The sequence below is a fragment of the Rhipicephalus microplus genome, chromosome 5 (assembly GCF_043290135.1).
Source record: "Rhipicephalus microplus isolate Deutch F79 chromosome 5, USDA_Rmic, whole genome shotgun sequence".
NCBI classification, from domain to species: Eukaryota; Metazoa; Arthropoda; class Arachnida; order Ixodida; family Ixodidae; genus Rhipicephalus; species Rhipicephalus microplus.
Genome location: NC_134704.1, coordinates 171,555,052 through 171,578,758, shown reverse-complemented (window position 1 = coordinate 171,578,758; position 23,707 = coordinate 171,555,052). Strand labels below are relative to the sequence as shown.

Genomic DNA, 23,707 nt, shown 5'->3' with positions numbered 1-23,707 from the left:
GTGAAAGCTCACCGGTACACTATTTTCTTTCTTCTTTGCACGGCCACAAACAGCGCGTACACTAGTTAAAACACAGCAACTTCTGCGGTCGGGGCAGTGGCTTTTGCCTGCCAAGCGAAACCAAACGCCCGACAACAGCGCCACCGCACTTTCGTGATGTGTGTCCGGCGAAATTCCTCAACACGTCTTCATAGGCCTTAGTTCACGTGGCTGCGATGATTAACCAAGCTATTTACACTGTTGTTTGTACGCGGTTGCTCCCCGTCTCGGTTGCAGTAGCTGGCTTACGCAGTACCTTTCTTAACAGTTATGACGATGAACCCGTTTATTTACAGTATTGCGACTGATTGTTAGAGGTACAGCTCAAAGTTCAAAGCAGTTGACCGAGCTGCTCGCGAGGCAGTGCCGCGTCGTTCTACTCTTCCTCATCCACCAAACAATAGCATGTTTCAATTTTAAGAAATTCTTTTCCAGATAATTATAAGCTTGCTCGTCGACAAACAGAATCCCAACCGCCCAATCTACACTTTTGTGGCTTCTGCATGGAAAGCGCTGTCGGGGGCACAAGAAGTGTCAGCTAAAGATGCGACCAACAATTTCAAGTGAGTAGGGTTGAGAGCTGGGCTAGTTGGTGAGACATCATTTAACCATATGGTGTAGTAGCGCAATTTTCACGGGGACGAAGAGGACAAGAACACACGCCACTCGCTACACTCGCAACTAAGAACACACGACACTCGTAGCGAGTGTCGTGTGTTCTTGTCCTCTTCGTCCCCGTGAAAATTGCGCTACTACACCATATGGTTAAATAATTTCAAGTGAGCCCTCCTAATATCTGAAAGCAGCTGTTTGAGGAAGCGTACAAACATTCTCATCGACATCTGTTTTAACAGTTATGAGAAGCGATGTAAGCTTTCTTGTCATGCGCTGTTAGTAATACAGTAGGCGCCTGCAAAAGCTGAATTCTAAGTGTGAAACTGAATTACAATTATGCATCTTCATTTCGAATCAAGTTCAACATGTTCCTAAATAAATACCGCACTGTGGTTCCCTTTGGCAACAAATCAGCGATGTGGTAACATGCGAAACTTCGAATATAATAATAATGCAGTTTGTCGTTCGCTCTGAATCGAAGTATATATATTACTATTTGAAATATTTGAACCTCACAAAATTTGAAAACTTAAAACAAGTATTTAGTGTGATGAAGTGACAATAAAAGGCAAGATAAGCCATGTTGTCGAATGATTTTGCAAGAAGAACGAGAAAGACATTGTTTCCTTCTGTTATTTTTTCAAAGAGAAGGGCAATTTACGGAAAACTTCAGCAATTGCCCTAATCGACTGCTCCAGCCGCCATCAACGTTAGGGAATCAGGCCCTCTGATTGTCTAAAAATGAGCATTGATTATGCTCGATAAATTTACTCAGTCGGATTGGTCAAGTCATTGTGATATGTGCAAAGCCACGAAGTAATCTGTGATAATGATGGCCAAAGGACCTCGAAGTTGCATTGATGCAAAACTACAGGTAAATGTACTATTAACAGTATCGATAGTTTTTGAGCTATTATTGAGGAAAATAAACTATTCATAGCACTGCTATGGTTAAACGATCAATGGTATCGTCAGTGCCATGAATATTTTAAAACATAATCACAACAGTATTGCTGCCAATAATATGATCAATGTGCTATAAATAATTATGGTGTTGCTGGGCAGCGATATTGCCGAATTCTTTATGATAGCGTACTATCAGCACCATTTAGTTCGCTTACATTATAAAAATCTTCCGCACTCAACATGCGGAATATGTCTATAAAAAGTTCATATTTATAAGTAACTTATTTGAATATTATTTTTCACACTTTGTCTTGGATTTTTTTGCGTTTTGAAATCCCTGAGTGCAATATAAATTTGAAGCCATGCCATTCCACCCTGTGTAATGTCTTCCTTTCTGCTAAAGTCAAGTAGTTAAGCTGAATAATCGGGTGCTAGCCAATCATTCTGCTGAAGGAACGCAAGTACTTTAACTTTCATGCTCTTTTACCTGCTTCTGCGACTCCATGGTTGCTACCACGCTCTCGCAGAATGAAATTTATGCGGAAATGAATTCGCCTGGCTGATATTACACTATAGCTAATACTATCTAACTTACTACGCATAGTGCTGTCATTAGTTCTTTGGTTCAATAATGACTCAACTGCGTTAGTGCCTTGAATCGAAACAGCTGTTTACTTCCCTCCTTTACCCCCGGAGAGCCAGTTACCAATGGCAGGCCGTGGCGAAAAACACGTCATCGCCTAATTGCATTCTTGCATATACTGTGAAGTTTGGTCAATTTAAAACTGAACCATGCAGTAATGAGGCGTGACCTTTATCCAATGCCCCGCCGTGGTGGTCTAGTGGCTAAGGTACTCGGCTGCTGACCCGCAGGGCGCGGGTTCGAATCCCGGCTGCGGCGGCTGCATTTCCGATGAAGGCGGAAATGTTGTAGGCCCGTGTGCTCAGATTTGGGTGCACGTTAGAGAACCCCAGGTGGTCTACATTTCCGGAGCCGTCCACTACGGCGTCTCTCATAATCATATAGTGGTTTTGGGACGTTAAACCCCCCATATCATTCAAATCAACCTTTATGCAATGGTAGGCAAGAAGCAGGCTGGAGACCATGCAGTGTGTCAATACGGCATCGGTTCTAAAACTTTCAGAGGTTATTTTTCTAGAAGAGTTCACAGGATGCAGTAGTTTACGGATCTTGAATACCTTCTACAGAAAACAGGCTAACCGGTAGTGGATGTACAGGAGTCCTAAAGGTGAAACAAAACGTTGAATAGACTTCCTACGTCGTGCCCATTCAGTCATTTTGATGTAGAAGTAGTTAGCAACATCCAATGCAGTGAGCATAGAATGGTAAAGTCTCTAATTAGCCTAGTCTTGAGGAATGGCGAAAACTGATACGCAAGAAGGCAATTGTTGAGATAGTGCTGAGAGGCAAAGTGAAGGAACTTGGATTGTTTTCTTGGGAATAGATACGTGGCTCTAACCGAGAAAAGAGACGTTGGTGTTGACACAATGATTGATAATCTCACTACTATCAGTGAGGAGTGTGCAAAGAAGTCGGGAGTACAGCCATCAAGAAATGAACTGGAGGTGACTTGAAACCTCATTCAGAATCACGAAACCACGAAAGCCTCAAAAACAAAATACGAAATAGAGCTGGTGAAGCTTTGGAAAGTAATCAATGGGTGTGGGTAGCCGACATAATTTATATCAACAAAAATGAGCATGCTCTAAAGAACGGAGGAAGCCTCAAAGCTGTGAAGACAAAAGTGTACATACACAAAAAATGGTGTATGCATTAGGGCACAAGGAAGGCAAAGGCACTAAAAATATGGTAACGATAGCCCAAATAGCAGAGGAGTTATAAAGAAATCTGTACCACAGCCGAGAGAATTCGCATGATAACTCAAAGAGCAGTAATACCACAGATGAATCGCACATCCCCCCAGTAATGGCAGGGAAGTAAAGAATTCCCTAGAAGGAATGCAAAAAGGAAAGCCGCTGGTGAGGATAAGGTCACATGAAAACTATTGAAAGGCGGTGGGCAGATTGAGTTAGAAAAAGTGGACACCCTGTATAAGAAGTGTCTCTTGCTGGGAGGCTGCCAGAATCTAGGAATATTGCCAACATGATCTTAATTCATAGAAAGGGAAAGTCAATCACTTGAAAAAATAATCCTGTAAACGGGTTGGTGGAAAAAAGTTGTAACAGTCTGCAAAAAGAACAGTTGCAACATTTAAAAGAGCACTGACATCCAATTTCAAGATTTAGATATGCCCGTCCTTCGATAGCTTGGTATACAAAGGTCTTTTTGGCCAAATTTGAACGGCATCCATCGCGTGGAAGTTATTTCAATTTGATCTCAAACAGCGTAGAAAAGATAAGGAGAAAAAACGGAAAATAGACTGCCCTGCGACATCGACACTAGTGCTACGTGTTCGGTGTGATACATTCCACAAGTACCATCCTGAGTGACGATGCCCTAGTAGCGATTACGTGTACAATTAGAGTGTTCTTATCGGGGCGCCAACTGGCGCCGAATTGCAGAAACGCACTCGCTCATCCACAGCCGGGCTAGCGCGCGCAGGTGCAGTCTAGCCAAGCCATGGCTCGTCGCGTCTGACCTTCACCGCACCGGTTTAAATAATTACGTGAAATTATCAAGATAAATACCATCTTCAAAAGAATATAAAAAAAGAGCACCATTAAACGTGTGCTTGTCGGTCAGCATGTCGGAGAATCGTTGAGAGTTGCAGGTGAGTTGCAGTCGTCTAGTTTGAAGCTCGGAAAAACGTGCAGTCGGGGTGTCTTTTCATATCACGTTCGTGTTACACATCAACACGACCGCAAGCTATCAAACACGGAGGAGCGTGTACTCGGATATCATCGCTAACAAGTGACACGCAGGTATCGTTGAAGTTTAATTCATCTGTATACTTTGCGTCCACGTAAAAGTGGTAGTACCGTGTAAACCGCGAGAATCTGGATAGGTGGGCCCATCTGGAGGCGCAAAAAAGGACCTGACACGCAGGAAACTTATTTTACTTCTCCGCTTATGCACATTCGCGGTATCTATATTGAATTTACCTCTCTGCGTATACTGGAATTCTTCGCGCGACAAAACACACCAGTATAGGTAACCGAGACACACGAGACAACATGGCTGAAACGTGCATCCTCGGGCATCTCTTAGTGCTGTTTGGAACGGCGTGCATTTTGGAACACTGCACTGTAAAAGGTCGATCGAAGCAAAATTAATTCGCGATATCGCGAGTCGCAGGGATTCCAAGCTCGAGACTATCGTACTGAACAAGAGTCGACACTTTGTACAACGATGACAGCAATGCAGGTGACAAGGCATGACTGAATGTGTCCGCCTATCAGACGAAATATTTGTGGAGCAGCTGAGCCTGACGTCACTCTTTTCTGTTGAGAAGTGATCAGTTGTGGCGTGATCTGGAGTTGACCGCGAGGTAGCGCCACTGCTGGTGCTCTCAGCGCTAAAAATGGCGGGATTGCCGGGCGTTTTTGAATAATGCTAGATCCCAGTGATATAAATCAATAAAAGTTATAGTTATTCATCCCTCATTTGCGTTTTAGGTTGTGAATCACTGCTACGAGGTCTATAGCTACTTGCTGACACAAAAATCTTAATATGAGTAAATTTAATGTCAATGCTCCTTTAAGTGTCTGCTTGATTACGTAGTAAAAAGGTCCCAAATTTAGTAGGTGCCCAAGAACATTAGTAGGAACTCCTATTGCTAACTCTTCGCTTGTGTTTACAAGCTGTCTACTATTTTACGAAATTGCCCTGAAACACTTTTTCAAGTAACCATGGAACGAATACACTATAAGAGTTTATTTCCTCATAAATTCAAAGTCGCAAAAATTTCAAGAATCTGTCTAGTACGAGCGGAGTCACAATGACTTGTCAAAGGTTTAAATTGCATGCTCCCGTCTCTCGTCCCAACGAAGGCGCTGGAATCTAAGCAGGAAGGCATTGCACGGGCGAAGTAAATACGTCACGCGTGTTTCAAGACCTTGGGAACTTTTTGTGTTTTTTTTTCTTCAAATACGCCACTCTGTCAGGGTGATTGTGCGTGCACGCGCGGACAACTGGCGGCCTCCTTTGGCAATCCTTCTAACGACCAAGCGCGCCATCTTCAAATCACCCAATGGCTGATAGAGAGCCTTCTACGAGTGATTTTCCAGTTTCCTCCCTCATACGTGGAGAGAAGAGAAAACAATTTTCAGCTAAATTTGATATTTTATTGTGAAGCCCACGCCGCATACTGCGCTATGGTTCGCGTGTTTTCGGGAGCCTGTATCACCGATCGTGAGCGTTTTCTGACCATGCTCAAAAAGTATTGCAGGGCCCCTTTAAGGGTGCACAACTTAGGTACCGTAACCCGACCACAAATAGACGTGAATGAATTATTCGAATACAGTTCAAGTTTAACGAGTGGCCCAAAAAGCGACGATGCTGGCCGTATCAGGCAACTACGTTACGGGTGTAATAAAACGCCAGCTTGAACTTGACTCAATTGCCAACATGAACACACAAGCGTAAATGCAAGTTTTGCGAGTGCTACGTAAGATTAAGCAACATACTGGAACGTGCAAGAAGTCTAGTATCACTGCAGTTTGAAGATGCATGTTGGAGTGGATGCATACGTTAGGCCATGCGCAAGTAAAACATGTCCAGTAGTAGCCATAACATATTATGATCCCGTAGTTGTTGATATAAGCACGTACCCTAAATAAAACTGTCTTAGACACCTTTACTTCTTAGCGCAGAATAAACAAGCGTGCTAAAACAATGGACATAAAAATAACAGATCGCAAATTCGGCCCCTTAGGCACCATAAATGCTTACAGCTAACAAACGTTGTCTTCACGCAACATTTAATAACCAGATTATTGATATACCGCGAGCGGGGCCCCTGCAACAACATCGATGTCCAAGGCAGGTGCCATTACTAGTGGCGCCCTCCTAACTATGTTAAGGGCTACGATCTGCTCTCACCCCTGGATTCGTGGTGACGAGGTACAGCCCAGCGGACGCACACGTCAATACGTACACGTGGGGTACATTCATAATCATATGTCACGTATGGGCTTGGTTTACATGTGAAGATCATTAACGAATAGATATTTAAAAATGCTTGCGTTGTTGTTTTTGTCGCACCTTTCCTGAAGATAATTGGCCCTTGTTACTGCCTTGGCGTGAGCTGCGGCACGCACTCTCAGAACGCACACAGGCAGGTGTACATGTTTACAACACGAAGACTTTACCGGGGTTATAATCTAGTGCCGAGCTTACAATTTTTTTTTTCGTTTGTAAGCGCTCCTTACTATCAGTGGCCACCATTTCCTTGTTTGAGTGTCATAAGCAGCGTTAAAATTTGGCCTAAAATATTTCTACCATAAAACGTCTTTGACGATTGTGGTTCCCCTTAGTGCATGCTGTTCAGTTTGACCAAGCCTACTTTGAACTTGTACTGACAGCCTTCTCTCTGTTTTTCTAGAAAAGTTCTCATGCCGGACCTATTCATTTCAATCGGCCATTACGCATTTCACGACATCAACATGTTAGAAAAATGCAGACTCTTGCCGGCGACTTACCTGCAACCACCGCAACTCGACAGCAACGAACAGTATAAGTACACCTTCGGCTTGGTAAGACTACGCCACTCGTCGTCGCTTTCGTTGTCGTCAGACATGGCAGTGCATGCGTGACCCTCAAGTCATTTCAGGCGAACTATGTGCAGTATACGCTTGCAGTCTATACAAAGTGCATACAAGGAAGGACCGCTGTATACAGGAAGGAAGCTGTTGTAAGTTAACAATGAAAGTCTATTAAACATGTTTTCTTTCACCTTTACCGTCGCGGGGGCACTGGCTGACACTTCAACTTCCGGAAAAAAGGTTTGGTGGTAGCGATGCCTGCGCATGTTTGCGGATTGGCATGACCTACACGACAGGACTGTCTCTTGCTAGACTGGATGGTGCGGCAAACGAGAGAGATAGAGAGCGCGCCCGGCGCAGGGAGACTCGGTGGTCGAAGAGCTAGTGACAGAAAGTTTTTGAACACGAATGTTCATAGATTCTCAGTTTCCTCCTCAGTTGCAAATATTGTAATATACGAATAAACGTATTGTGTCATATATATGGAACTGAATTGTCAGGGTGTCATTATGGAAGTCGGAGGCTTTTTACGAGAAAGTCTGAAGGGTATCCGCAACACACACACACACACACACACACACATATATATATATATATATATATATATATATATATATATATATATATATATATATATATATATATATATATATATATATATATATATATATATATAGGCAGGCATGGTGGTTGAGTGGCCGTAGCGTTGCATATAGTCTAGTAGATCCTCCGTGAGCGGTCACAACGTGGTTTATTTCGACATTTCGGCCTAGAGTCTGGCCTTCATCAGGAATAAAGATACACTTTTCGTCAGTGCTCAGCTTTATACAATCTCAAATCAGAGGGCAAGGTAAGAGGGAAAAAAAAGGAAAGAAAAAAAAGAAAAGAAAAGGAAAGAAAAAAAGAAAAAAGAGAAAAATAATATACGGTGGACGCCCCTCGGGTGCCCCCCTTCCACTTTTCCCTCCACTCCCCCCATCTCTCTCCCCCTCTCCCCTTCACCTTTCTGATGTCAGCGGTCTGTGTATATTTCCGTTCACTAGCGCATTCCTCCCGATCAGACGGCCCCTCCTGGCACTGGCGGTTCGGTGTGGGGCAACCAGCACGCAATCCAAGTTTTCGATTAACTTACGAGGAAACCTAACATGCGATTCTTCTAATGTGGTGTACCTACTCGAATGCAACGTGTGTGGTATGCAGTACATCGGACAAACAGAAATACCATTTAGGATTCGCTTCAGTAATCACAGAGCCCATGCGAAATCAGCCCCAAGTCTACCTCTATCAAAACATCTCAATCTTCCCGACCATGCATTCGACAAACTATTAGTAACGCTCTTAGAGACGGGATTTAAATCAAATCGAGAACGTGAACAACGAGAGTCATACCTTATCCACCGATTTAACACCCTCGATAGAGGAATAAATGAGAATCCTGGTACACTTGCAGCAATAAAGCATTAGAAAACAATAACGGCAACAATGAAAATAGTAACTGAGTTCACGGCACTGCAGCTGCGAAGGGCACTGGACAACCTAAAACAATTCCAAGTGTAACTACTCTTCCTAAGTGCAGCTGTCGTCTGTTTTCTGTTTTATTTTACTACCCAATCAATTGTGCCATGCACGACATGCCCAACAGCAACCATGTGCACAGCCGGGAGGCCCCCACGACACGCGTAATTTAGAAGCGGGCCAGGAATTCGCATTGCACGCGCTTGCACAGCCTACCGCAATACGGGGCACCCCTATTTTTACGACGAAATGTTGACAGGGCGCGGAGTAGTTAAAGGCTTAGAACTTCCTAAAATGCCCGCTGACCAGCCTCTGCCACAAAACGCGGCCCCCGTCCTTCTACGACGAATTGTTTACGGGACCCCGAGTAGTTAAAGGCTTAGGACTTCCTGAAAAGCTCCTTTTTGCCCCACACCGAACCGCCAGTGCCAGGAGGGGCCGTCTGATCGGGAGGAATGCGCTAGTGAACGGAAATATACACAGACCGCTGACATCAGAAAGGTGAAGGGGAGAGGGGGAGAGAGATGGGGGGGAGTGGAGGGAAAAGTGGAAGGGGGGCACCCGAGGGGCGTCCACCGTATATTATTTTTCTCTTTTTCTTTTTTTCTTTCCTTTTCTTTTCTTTTTTTTCTTTCCTTTTTTTCCCTCTTACCTTGCCCTCTGATTTGAGATTGTATAAAGCTGAGCACTGACAAACTGTATCTTTATTCCTGATGAAGGCCAGACTCTAGGCCGAAACGTCGAAATAAACCACGTTGTGACCGCTCACGGAGGATCTACTAGACTATATATATATATATATATATATATATATATATATATATATCTATATATATATATATATATATATATATATATATTATGAAGTCTTGGTAGTCTTGGTTGCGACAGCGTTTAATTGAGGAAAGACCACGCAAAACGAACGGGCAGAGCCAGTACACAGACGATGACGATGATGATGACCCAGAGTGGCAATGAGGACAAGTAGACAAGCGGATGATGGTGATTGTGATCATGGAGGGATGAGAACGATGTAAGTAACAAATGCCCACACTAATTCCCCCCACTTGGAAGCGGACATCCTGGCCGCCGTAAGTCAAAGTGACGGGGAACGTCGCGTAAAAGGTTTCATGCGACAAACGTGGACAATCTCTGTGCTGCGGTAGTGGCAGTCTGTTGGGGCGACGAGTGGTGTCACACGATAATTAACCGCCGAAGTCTGTCCTAAAACAATGTATGGCCCGATGAAGCGTGGTTGGAATTTGTCACAGAGACCAGGAATGCGAATATGTGTCAAAAGCAGCACCTCGTCACCAGGTTGGAAAGAAACAACGTGGTGGGATTCGTCATGGATGATCTTCCGCTCGTGCTGTCTTGCTTCAGTATTGATGCGAGCCTGATGGCGAGACTGGGCCAGGCGCGAAATGTATTCTTCGCTAGAAGACTGACATGAATGCTCATGGCTGCTTAAGAAGGAGACGTCGAGAAAGGTAGTCGGGGTGCGTCCGTACACGAGGTAAAACGGTGAGTAGCAAGTTGTTCGCTGAACGGCGGTGTTGTAAGCGAATGTCAGGAATGGTAAAAGAGTATCCCAATTTTTGTGGTCGGGTTGAACGTAAACGGCTTTCATGTCTGCAAGGGTTCAGTGAAATCTTTCGGTGAGACCATTTGTCTGAGGGTGGTAGCTTGAAGCTGTCTTGTGCGTAGTTCCAGAAGCGCGCAGTACTTCATTTACCATTTGTGACAAGAACACTTTGCCGCGATCACTAAGCAGTACACGAGGAGTCCCATGACGCAGGATTATGGCGTGAAGAGTAAAGCCTGCAACTCCCACAGCTGAGCCTGTAATAACAGAGCAAGTCTCAGCGTAGCGTGTCAGGTGGTCAACGGTGGTCGCTATCCATCCTTTGCCAGCAGATATGACGAGGAGAGGCCCGTAAAGGTCAACACCTACAAACTCAAAAGGCAATGAAGGGCACGGAAGTGGCTGTAGTGGTCGAGCAGGTGCAAACGTGGGGAGTTTATGACGCTGGCATGGCTTGCAGGAACTGACGTACCGAGCTACACTAGAAGAAAGGCCAGGCCAGTAATAACGACATCGAATGTGGTCAAGAGTTTTTTAAAACCAAGATGACCAGCAGTCAAGTCGTCGTGGAAGGCTTCGAGCACCTGAAGTCGAAGAGAGCGTGGTAGTACAGAAACCCAGCGCTGACCGTCAGGGTGGTAAACGTGGCGGTAAGGAACCCCATTGTCCAGCTTAAAGTGCAGCAGTTGACGACGGAGTCGCGCGTTTGGTGGATAAGAAACTCCTGAAAGGTGGTCCATCATATCATGCGTCTGCAGTATGAATCGGACCGCTGGCGGGAGATAAATGTTGGCTCGTCGTCCGAAAAGGGTTGCGTTATTGATGCGAGCGTATGAACTTTGGTAGATGTGGCAGTTGAGTTCTCACCAACGCTAATATGGGTAGTTGGAAGCGGGCAACGAGATAAAGCATCGGTGTCTTGATGTTTTCTGCCTGACTTGTAAGTTATGTCAAAGTCGTACTCCGGCAAGCGTAGTAATCACCGACCCAAAATCCGGACAAGTTCTTCAGTGTAGAAAGCCAGCATAAGGCATGGTGGTCCGTAACGATTGTGAAGTGATGGCCGTGGAGATGGGGACAGAACTTCTGGACCGACCAAACCACAGCCAAACACTCTTGCTCAGTTATAGTGTAGTTCTTTTCAGCAGCGGTGAGTACGCGACTGGCATATGCAACAACTTTCTCTATGGAAGACTTGTCGCGTTGTAGAAGAGCGGCTCCTATACCAAGGACGCTAGCGTCGGTATGAAGGATAGTCGGTGCGGCTTCGTCAAGTGGCAGAGCAGAGGTTCAGACGTGAGTGCCCGCTTCAACAGCTCGAATGCCGTTTGACATTCTTGAGACCACAGAAAGGGGACGTTCGAAGCGAGTAGTTGTTGTAATGGAGCAGCAATAGAAGCGAAGTTCTGGATAAACCGGCAAAAATAGGAGGCAAGGCCAAGGAAACTGCGAAGCTCCTTTGGTTTTCGGGACGCGGAAAGTGAAGGACTGCAGAAGTCTTGTCAGGGTCGGGCCGGATGCCATCTTTGCTAACGACATGTCCTAAGACCTTGACAGATTTGCTAGCGAAAGGGCATTTCTTAGTGTTTATTTGAAGCCCGGCGCCGGCAAGGCACGTCAGAACTTGATCCAGTCATTCTAGGTGCACAGGAAACGTTGACGAAAAGATAATAATGTCGTCCAGGTAGCAAAGGCAACTTTTACATTTCAGGCCACGCAGCACGGTATCTAACATGTGCTCAAAAGTCGCGGGTGCGTTGCAGAGCCCGAAAGGCATCATGTTGAATTCATATAGCCAGTCGGTGGTTGCAAACGCCGTTTTCACCTTATCGTCTTCATGCATGGGGATCTGCCAGTACCCAAAACGCAAGTCGATGCTTGAAAAAAATTCGGCGCCTTGTAGGGAATCAAGGGCGTCGTCAATGCGTGGCATAGGGTACACGTCCTTGCGTGTGATCTTATTGAGCGCCCGGTAGTCAACGCAAAAACGCACAGAGCCATCCTTTTTGCGAACCAAAACAAAGGAGACGACCAAGGGCTAGATGAGGGACGGATGATTTCCCGTTTAAGCACGTCCGCAACGTTTTCTTCTATAACTTTTATTTCAGCTAGAGACACGCGGTAGGGTCGGCAGTGTAGGATAGATGTCCCAACAGTTTGAATTCGATGTGCTGTAGTATTAGTGCGGCCGAGCATAGACGAAGAAAAAGCGAAAGAATTTGCATGTTTCTGTAACAATGCGAGCAGCTGCTGCCTCTGTGAATATGTCAATTCGCTGCTGATAGCGGTGGTAAAGGTGAAGGAAGAAACATGTTCACTGAGACAAGGTTCTTTGGATGCGATGGCCTGAAGTGGCGTGACAAATACAAGCTCAAAGTCAGCAACACGGGCCACAGTAGTGCCCTGTGGCAGTAAGATCCTCTCCGGTGTAGAGTTGACAGCGGTGACAAGTGCCGAGCCAATGCAAAAACGAACGACACCGGACGGAAGAACTATACTTTTGCGAACGCAAAGTGGTGACGGTGAGACCAATACATCCCCGTGATAGATGTCGTTGGACGTAATGCTGACAATTTGCTCTTGCAGTGGCGGCAGTTCGATGTCTTTCGCAGCGACCAGACGACGTGACTTCTGATTGTCGTCGTCAAGCATGTATTCGGTGTCAGTGAGGTGAACGACGCGTTGTCCACAACAAATCGCCGCGGAAGCAGATGATAGAAAATCCCACCCTAAAATTAGTTGGTGAGAGCAGCGGGACAGGACAGCAAACTGGACATGATGGCGGATGCCGTCGATGAAAACACGCACAGTACAAAACGCGAAAGGGCGAATGACGTTCCCCTGGGCAGCAACTAACGTAGGGCCATCGTAAGGCGTCATTACTTTTCTTAAATGTTCCCACAAATCAGCACGTATCACAGACAATGTCGCACCTGTGTCCACCAACGCATTGACTCGCACTCCTTCCACTTCCACAGAAACCATGTAACACGGGCCTGATGCAGAAATTTCAGTTCTAATTCCGAATGCAGTTTTTCCTCCACAAACTGCATAACTTAGCTTTCCGAATGAATATGAGAGGTGAATGAGGCGGGCCGAAATGGAGAAGTGGAACGGCGGAAGGGCGAAGGCGAGCGGCGTCTCGTGTTTCGGCTGTTTCGTGGTGCAGTCGATGCAGGAGGAGATGTAGAACGGTGCGGGGGAGACGAATAACGCTTACCTTGACAAGACGCCCCGGCGTACAAATTTCATTCACGCACTTTGTTCCGACGCTCATCTTGCTGGCGCTTTCGGCAGAAACGAGATATGTGGGCGCGATAGCCACAGTAGTAGCAGACAGGGCGAGACGAGCGCCACGGTGGGGAATAGAAGGCATTCGGGGCACTTGTAGATAGCGCGGTCAGGTGGGCTGGAGGGTACGGGGGCACGGAATGGTAGTTCACCGGGGGAGCGGCCGCAACTGACGCGTAGGATGGACGCGGCAATGTCGCGTGGGCATCGCTGGGAGGCACGGCACCAACTTGAGGGTACGTGGATACAGGGTGAGAAGCAGGTGGCTGTATGGGCGCAGAGCCAGTCAGAGATGTAAGTTCCTCCCTGATGATGTCACGTAAGGGCATTCCTGAAGGCTGTGTAGGTCGTGGTGTAGGAGGTGTGAAGCCCATGGACCGCAATTCTTCGCGTATAATGTTCCGGATGAGGTCACCCAGATGGCCAGCTGACGTGGAGTGGTGGTCGCCAATGTCCAGTTGAAGGTGAACGGAGTCCAGCGCATGAAGGCGCTGGCATGTCGTCACGACATCAGCGATGGTAGCTGGATTTTGCGCAGCAAGTGCATTAAAGGCAACAGGCCCAATGCCTTTCAATATGTGGCGAACTTTGTCCGATTCCGGCATGGATTGATTGACACGCCGGCACAGTGCGAGGACATCCTCGATGTATGAAGTGTATGATTCACCGGGATGTTGTCGGCGAGTATCAAGTGTCCTCTTCGCGACGGCGGATCGAATGTCTGGGGTCCCAAAAACGTGTCGCAGCTGCTGCTGGAAGGTAGCCCAGTCGGGTAAGTCAATGACGTGGTTAAAATACCATGTCCTTGCGACTCCGGTCAGATAAAAAGGGACGTAACGCAGTTTGGCGGCCTCGTCCCACCGATTAGCGACACTTACGTGGTCGTCGTCGTCGAGCCAGTCTTCTACGTTTTCTCCACGACGACCAGCGAAGAGGCGGCTTTCCGCTGTTGTCCATGTATGTAAATAGGAGGGGCAGCTTGCGTCAGTGCGTGGTTGATGACATCAGCGCCGGTAGGCTCTGTCTGGGACATGCTGCCTGACAGTGAGCGCAATCGGTGGCCTTAACGAAGCTCCAGTGGGTAGAGCGGGCTGCGGGAGGTAAGAGGACCGAACATCCACCTCCACTACGTATTAAGTCTTGGTAGTCTTGATTGCGACAGCGTTTCATTGAGGAAAGACCTCGCAAAACGAACGGGCAGAGCCAGTACACAGACGATGACGATGATGAAGACCTAGAGTGGCAATGAGGACAAAGAGACAAGCGGATGATGGTGATTGTGATCATGCAGAGATGAAGACGATGCAAGTAAGAAATGCCAACAATATATATATATATATATATATATATATATATATATATATATATATATATATATATATATATATATATATATATGTATATATATATAAATACATTAATATATATATATATATATAGTCACAATCCCTGTAACGGCCCACTTCTGGGCTAACAGTATAAATAAATGAAATATATATATATATATATATATATATATATATATATATATATATATATTGTAAGGCAACGTTTTGGCTGCAAGACACTTCTTTTACTTGCCGAGCCTCTGCCCCAAAACACAGGGCAGACTGGTGATGATGAGTATGTACATATAAGATGACGCGTATGAATAATGCTCACACTTAATTCCCCCCCCCCCCCCCCACGCGTAAGCGGCCAGCCCGGACCCGTCTTATACGGAAACGAAACGTCGAATGAATGGCTTCAGACGTAATACGTGAACAATCTTCGAACCACGACAGCGACGATCCGAAGAAAGGTCGATGGGAGTGATACAATAGTTCACTGGAGACATTTGTTCATTGATTGTATATGGTCCTATGAAGCATGACTGAAACTTGTCACACAATCCTGGAGTACAAATAGGCATCCGAAACAGCACTTCATCTCCCGGACTGAAGGAGACGTCGCGATGAGAGCTGTCGTAGCGTTGCTTGCGATCTTGCTGATTGGCTTCTGTATTAATGCGAACCCGTCGCAGACATTCTTCGAGCCTTGCAATGAACTGCTCTGATACGGTTGACGGGGAGTCAGTTAAACATTTAGAAAAGAGACGTCTATGGTGAATGTCGGTGAACGGCCGTACACGAGGTAGAAAGGTGAGTAGCCAGTAGTTCTTTGAACAGCGGTGTTATAGGCAAACGTCACAAAAGGCGAAAACATATCCCAGTTGTCGTGGTTTGGTGCGATGTACATCGACAGCATGTCTGTTAGTGTCCGTTGAAATCTCTCTGTCAGGCCATTAGTTTGTGGATGGTAGGCTGACGTCGTCTTATGTACTGTGCCACAGGTTGTGAGCAGGGTGTCGATTATGGTGGACAGGAACGTCTTGCCGCGATCACTCAGGAAGACGCGAGGTGCACCGTGACGCAATATAATAGCGTTGAGAAAGAAGTCTGCGACGTCTGAAGCAGAACGTGTGTGTAGAGCAGCAGCCTCTGCGTACCGTGTCAGGTGGTCGACAGCAGTCACAATCCAACGATTACTTGCTGGCGTGATGGGGAGATGTCCAAATAGGTCTATGCCAACGATGGCAAATGGAGTCTCGGGACACGGAATAGGTTGCAGAAGGCCAGTAGGAGACGAAGTTGGTCGCTTCCGCCGTTGACACAGATGGCAAGATGCAACGTACTTGGCCACAAAGGTAGAGATGCCAGGCCAGAAGATCTGGTTTCTGATGCGGCTTTGTGTTTTGTGAAATCCAAAGTGTCCTGCACATAGGTCGTAGTGAAAGGCTTCGAGTACTTGATGATTAACGTGGAAGTACTGGAACCCAGCGGTGACCATCAAAAGTGTAAACGTAACGATGGAGCACATTGTTTTCGGGCCTAAGTTGCTGTAGTTGTCGGTGCAATTTAGCATTCGGAGAAGCTGATATGCCCTGTAGACGTTGGATAATGCGATTTCAATATGGATCATCACGCTGGCGTTTGGCGAACTCGGTGTAGCGATTTGAATCCGGCATGTCGATTACCGCAAGGTGTGATATTGTTAGAGGTGACGCAGTGCCTTGCCCACCAGACGAGCAATAAGCTGACGTACTTGATGATGAAAGTGGAAGGGGGACGCGAAAGAGAGCATCTGCATCTTGGTGTGTTTTGCCAGACTTATAGATGACGTCAAAATTGTACTCTTGTAGGCGGATCACATAACGACCGAGGCGACCAGACAAGTTTCTCAGTGTCGAGAGCCAGCACAAGGCGTGGTGGTCTGTAATAAACGTGAAGTGGCGTCCGTAAAGATACGGTCAAAATATTTGTATGGCCAAAACGACAGCAAAGCACTCCTGCTCAGTTATGGAGTAATTCTGTTCAGCAGCCGTAAGAGCACGACTAGCATACGCTATAACTCTTTCCCGTGAAATGGCATCCCGCTGTAGAACTGAACCAATGCCATGACCACTCCCGTCGGTGTGCAGACATGTAGGTGCGTTCTCGACGAAATGACACTGAACAGGGTAGGACGTTAAAGCATTTTCGAGGGCTTAAAAAGCACGCTCGCAGTCGTCGTTCCAAGCGAAAGTTGATCTGGATGTCAGCAGCTTGTGCAGTGGTGACGCGATGGCAGCAAAATGACTAATGAAACGGCGGAAGTAGGATGCCAGGCCCAGGAAACTTCGTAGGTGTTTCTGATTTTCTGGCCGAGGGAAGCGTATCATGGCAGCAAGCTTGTCAGGATCCGGACGAATGCCATCTTTGCTGACAAGGTGGCCCAACACCTTGATGTTCTTGTTGGCGAAATGGCATTTTTTGTGTTCAGCTGAAGTCCAGCACTAGAAATACACGTCGAAACTTCGTCCAAACGATCAATATGCTGACGAAAAGAAGAGGAGAAAATGACAATACCATCTAGATAACAGAGACATGTTTTCCATTTTAGGCCGCGTAGAGCTGTGTCCATCATGCGTTCAAACGTGGCAGGAGTGTTACATAAACCGAATGGCATGACGTTTAATTCGTACAGCTCGTCTGGTGTTGCAAAGGCAGTTTTTTCTTTGTCGGCTTCGTGCATAGGTATTTGCCAAAAACCAGACCGTAAATCGAGGCTTGAGAAAAATTCAGCGCCTTGCAGAGAATCAAGTGCCTCGTCGACTCGTGGCATCGGGTAGACGTCTTTGCTCGCGATCATATTAAGTGCTCGATACTCGACGCAGAATCGCACCGTACCATCCTTCTTTCGAACTAGCACTACAGGTGATGACCACGAGTATGGACGTAGGCCGGATAACATCTCGTTTGAGCATATCAGCAACGTTGTCCTCGATGATTTTCCGCTCTGCGGACGACACTCGATATGGGCGGTGGCGTACGATTGTATTGCCTTTCGTTTCAATTCGATGCACGGTGACAGAAGTGCGACCCAGAAGATTGGAATATACATCAAATGAAGCGCTGTGTTTTTGAAGCATAGCCAAAAGTTCTTGCTTTTGTGCTGACGTGAGATCGGGATTTATTGTGGCCATTAAAGCAGCCGTTGTAGCATCGTCATCAGTACTCGTAGAGAGAGATGGCGAGTCTGCGTGAAGGGGCACCAGGGAAAGTGTTTCGGTATCTGTGAAGCAAACCACGCTGGTGCCCTGGGGTGGTGCAACAGGCAATGAGGTGGGGATAACTGCCGTAACTAATGCTCTGCCATCACGAAAGCGCACCAGGCTAGGAGTGATGGTAAGTCCACCAGAGAAGTAGCTTTCACACGGTGCTAGGAACACATCACTAGTACCGATCTTATCTGATGTCAGGGTCAGAATATGCTCATTACCTGGAGGAATAAAACAGTCATCAGCGGTGATGAAACGCTGGCAATCGGCATAGTTATCAGACGAAGGTGCAATATCTGACATGCGAATGATCATCTGACGGCAAGATATCACGGCTGAAGCTGAGGAGAGAAAGTCCCATCCTAAAATGAGCGCATTGGTACATGATGACAGAACGAGGAACTGTATATGGTGAAGGATGCCCGCAATAAAAACTCGTGCTGTGCCAACACCAGAAGGCTGAACAAAACCGCATTAGCACAGCAAAGGCAGTACGGCCATCACACAGCGAAGGCAGTATGGTACAGTACGGCCATCATACGGTGTCTTCACTTTGCGCGATCGGGAACACAAGTCCACACTAATAACTGAGAGCGATGCACCTGTGTCCACCAAGGATTCAGTCCATATACCCTCAACACACACCTAAAGTACATTTGAGGGGCGTTCCGGAGGAGTTGATGCAGTCCGCGAAATGCAGCTTTCCCTCCTGAAGCTGCACTGTTTAGTTTTCCGGGCGATGATCAGACGCCGTGGTAGCCGGACGAAGCGGTGACGAGGAACGGCGCATAGGTGACGGGGAGCAACGGCCCGAGGAGCAGCAGGTACTGGCTGCATCGAAGTGCTTTGCAGAGGGTGAGCGGCGTTGGTACAGTTGGTATGGGTGGCGATGTTGTGGAGAGGGGACAAACTCATCCCTCTCGAAGTCACCATAACCACGCCTTTCGTCTTTTGATGTCGATGGCAGAACCGTGAGACGTGGCCACGTATTCCGCAATAATAGCAAATTGGTCAAGATGGACGCCAGGCTTGAAAAGAAGGAGGCGTTGCTCTTGGGGCGAGGACATTTTGTGAAGGCTGCATAGTTGACCCATACTGCGGTAATTGCTGAGGAGGTGACGCTGCAATCAGCTGAGAGTACGTCGGTTTTGGAGTGGTATGAGAGATCGGGACGTTCTCACACGTCATGGACGCTAGTTCCTCTCTCACAAGGTTGTGGAGGTTGCCTGCAGAAGCTGTCATGCGGAGCTCACAAGATGACGAGGTGGTCTGGAGTTGCAGCTCCTCGCGGATCATGGACCGTATCAGCGCACGGAGCCTACCGTCATGCGTTGGCCTGATATCTGCTGTTTGAGGTTATAAACGTATCAGTTGAAGGTCATCGAGTGTCTGACACATACTGATGATATCGGTGACCATGGTCGGGTTCCTTGCCGCCAGAGCATTAAATGCGACGGCGCCTATGCCCTTGAGCAAGTGGCGAACGCGGTCATGCTCCGCCATCGAGCTGTCGACGCGACGGCATAGGGCAAGGACATCTTCAATGTACGAAGTATAGGACTTGCCGGAGTGCTGGACACGTTCAGCAAGCTTCCGTTTGGCGATGTCTGCACGTACAAAAGGGTTAGAAAATATCTGACGGAGCTGCTGCTTAAAGGTAGGCCAGTCTGGGAAATCCAGCTGATGGTCGAGAAACCATGTCTTAGCGACACCCGTCAGATAGAATGGTACGCGGGACAGCTTCACAGAATCATGCCATTAGTTAAGCGGACTCACACGGCCGTACTCATCTAACCAGTCTTCAGCGTCTTCACCGCGAAGGCCGGTGGACATCGGTGGATCTTTTTGAGGTGCGGTGACAGTCCAAGAAGGCATGCCCATGGGTGCAGGCACGGTGGATGGAGCCGTGTTGTTGTGCTCGTCTTGCGACATGACCGTAGGCTGACTGCGCAGAAGGCGACCCGACCGGAGCTCCAGGGATGGTTCGTAGTTGCAGATAAGGAAAAAGTGCTGCAGGGAGAGGACCAGTGGACCGGAACGCACTCTCCACCACTTTTGAGGCAACGTTTTGGCTGCAAGACACATTTACTTGCCGAGCCTCTGCCCTGATGATGATGATGAGTATGTACATATAAGATGACTCATATGAATAATGCTCACAATATATATATATATATATAGGCAGGCATGGTGGTTGAAGGACCGTAGCGTTGCAAAAAGTCAAGTAGATCCTTCGTGAGCGGTCACAATGTGGTTTATTTCGACGTTTCAGCCTAGAGTCTGGCCTTCATCAGGATTGAGGATACAGTTTGTTGGTGCTCAGATTTATACAATCCTAAATCAGAGGGTGAGAAAGAGAAAGAAAAAAAGAAGAAAAGGAAAAGAAGAAAAAAAAAGGCGAATGTAAGGTGAGTTCTCCCGGGCGCCCCCTTTCACTTTTCCCTTCCCCCTCCATCTCTCTCCCTTTTCTAATTTTCATCTTTAAGGTGTCTGTGGTCTTTGTGTATCCTTCCTTTCACAAACGCATTATTTCCGACCAGATGGCGCCTCTTGGCTCTGGCTTTCGTTGTGTGTGTGTGGAGGAGAAGAGTTTTTTTAAGAAGTTTAAGCCTTTCAGCGCCCCGTCGACATCTAGTCGTAGAAATAGGGCCGCCGCGTATTGCCGCAAAGACTGGCAAGCGGGTGCAATGGCAAATCTTGCCCGCTTCTGGATTACGCGTGCAATGGGGCCTCCCGACTGTGCACAGGGTTGCTGTTGGGCATGTCATGTTTGGCACAATCGATTGAATAGGAAGGTAAAAACAGAAACAGACGACAGCTGTAGGAAGAGTAGTTACATATGGAAATATTTTGAGTTTTCCAGTGCCCTACGCAGCTGCAGTGGCGTGAGCTCAGTTATGGTTTTTATTATTTCCATTATTGTTTTAATGCTTTAATTGCTGAAATTGTACCAGGATTCTCATTCATTCCTCTATCGAGGGTGCACTTTTCTCGGTGTTGTTTTCTGTGGTGCAGTTTCGACGGCGACGGTGGAGCGTGGACCAAAGGCGCTTCGCTCCTAACACACGCTGCTCGTTTACTTGCAGGAATCTGCAACAAAGCATGTCACGGACATCGACAAGCTTCGCGACAAGGGTGTGGAAGCGCCCTCCCTATCCGTCTCGGTGGGACTCTATGGTCGCTGGCACTACGTGGACAGCAAAGCGGGCACAAAGTTAGAGGACCACAGACCGGGATCGCAGTGCCGCCCAGTGGTGACCAAAACTCAAAAGACGGGCATCTACGAGGTCTGTGTGATGAATAAGCGCGAGTGCCTGGTGAACTTCGTCGTATGTATGTGCTAACGAGGTGCCGTATTTTCAGTTGGAGGTTTCACCATAACATTGCTTTTAGTGCGTGCTGGCTGGCAGGCTAAGAAAAGGCGAAGAAGCCGTCGGTTCAGTCAGTGTGCAAATGAGATCGCATGTCACGCAATGCAGCACCGTCACTGAAGTGATCGGTTCAGGGTACGACCCCATGCAATGCAACCTGAATTCGCGTTCAGTGGAGTTTGGCGGCGAACGTATGTTCTATACAAGTTCGTACACTTCATGCTGTTTTTCTTTCTCTTGTTTGTGCTCGTTCCCGGATAATCACCGTTTAATGAATAAACTTCTTGATATCGGTACGCATGAGCATAAGAGGTTTCACAAGTAATGTGTCTGGACTCTCAAAAATCAGGAATGTGTGATATTTGTTCGCTGCCTTCACAACTGCATTTTCTGTGTCGCCAGAGAATTTGATATATCAAGATATCAATCCAGACAGTATATAACTGTCTACTTACACACACAGTATATAACTGTCTATATAACTGTCTAGACAGTATATAACAGGCTAAGTGGTCAAGTGAGGCGGCTGTGTCAAACTAGATAATTGAGGTTGTTCATGCGAGGAATCCTTTGCAGCTTTGAGATACAGAAAAAGCGGCCTCTATTAGTTATCGTCTAATTCAACCATAACAAAGTTAAACCAAATTTAATGGCGGTTGAGAAACCAAAGCACCGATGAGCCATAGTATGACGATGAGACTGATTTTGCTGCTGAAAACAACAATTACAGGGGTGTAGTTTTGCTGCATTTGTTAACGAATGCTCAATGCGGGTGCTATAATTACATGCGAATTCCACATACCTACACAATCAATCCGTTTGATGGTTTATACATGTAACGACGCTCGCGTATTCTGGACGTCTCAAAAGAACATGGCAGTTGCACTCGTTCGTGTTTTTGTTTCTGCTTGGTAGCCAACTTTGGGTGAATTTTGTTACTTCACAGCTATTACTAGAAACTACTTTTTGAGATCTCAAACCTTCATAGAGGCTTTGTCCGAGAAACTTCTATGCTCTCGTTTCACATAGATGGCTCTCTCCACTATGGAAAACGTTAGTTATTCCAAGTACCTAAATACTGTCCGAAATCTAGTGTCGAGTAATGTTAATGTGCGTAGGTGACAAAGCAAAAATAATTTTGAAGTTTTCAAACAAATTTTCGATCTTGATTTTTGAGAATTTTTAGCGCATTTCTTCTTACACCCGGTATATATGGTATATATGGTCTACTTATTTTTGTTCTAGAACTGCTTGTACTGGTTGTATTTTATTCCAATATGAATTATATGAACGCTCTCGGCTGGATTTCGCCGACGTAAATGTTGACGTTGGCGTCGCCATCACTCACCGCATAGTTTACGCATATATACATATATGTATATATATATATATATATATATATATATATATATATATATATATATATATATATATATATATATATATATATATATATATGCAAGACATAAACAAACACAGAAAATTACTGCGGCACGCGGCAGCAAACTTGGGTCCTTTGAATCGTGAGTGCGAGGCGTTAACCACTGCGCCACCGAGGAGCACGTCCTGCAATGTTCAGATGGCAAGCTATTTATATCTGCCGCTTACCACTGCTCACGGGCGTCTCGGGGGAACTATAGTGTTTTCAGCATTACCAAAAAGATGGCGCAAAAAGCGCGCGGCGGCGCGCCCTCAAATTTCTCACGTGTACTTTGCCCCTCTTAGAGAAGGGTGAGCGATGTTCTCTCACGCGCCCTTGTCTCGCCTCGGGACTTACCTGGCATGATTCTGTTGTAACCCGGCGCACATATGTCTCCATTTGCAAAAGGCGCGCGCTTTTCAGACGCAGAAAAGTAACAACTGAGACGCTTATTCGGGTGCATCTGAACCTGTGAGTACGTTTCGTGTGGAATTTGTGCGTGAGAAACCCGGGGCACATTTCTATTGGCTCTCCATTCTGCGCGTGATCTTTCAATTTGTTGCTATCGCGCTCATTGCTTCGCCTTTGCGACAAAGCTGCATGTGACTTTTGTTTCTTGGAAGATCTACCAAATTCTAGGTTGTCCGCTATAAAAGAGCAGCACATCTGACGCCATGCACTAAAGCTTTCTTTTGAATGTG

The 23,707-nt window shown here is 46.6% G+C and overlaps 1 protein-coding gene across 1 annotated transcript in view; it reads left to right on the top strand.

Moving 5' to 3' along the window:
• Positions 1–21,559, top strand: part of LOC142817599 (uncharacterized) — a 31,095-nt gene extending 9,536 nt beyond the window's left edge. The window contains exons 3-5 of the mRNA XM_075894657.1: positions 475–602; positions 7,086–7,236; positions 21,302–21,559. Coding sequence (XP_075750772.1) covers positions 475–602; positions 7,086–7,236; positions 21,302–21,559 — 537 coding nt within the window. The remainder of the gene's footprint in view (positions 1–474; positions 603–7,085; positions 7,237–21,301) is intronic.
• Positions 21,560–23,707: the final 2,148 nt, after the last annotated feature.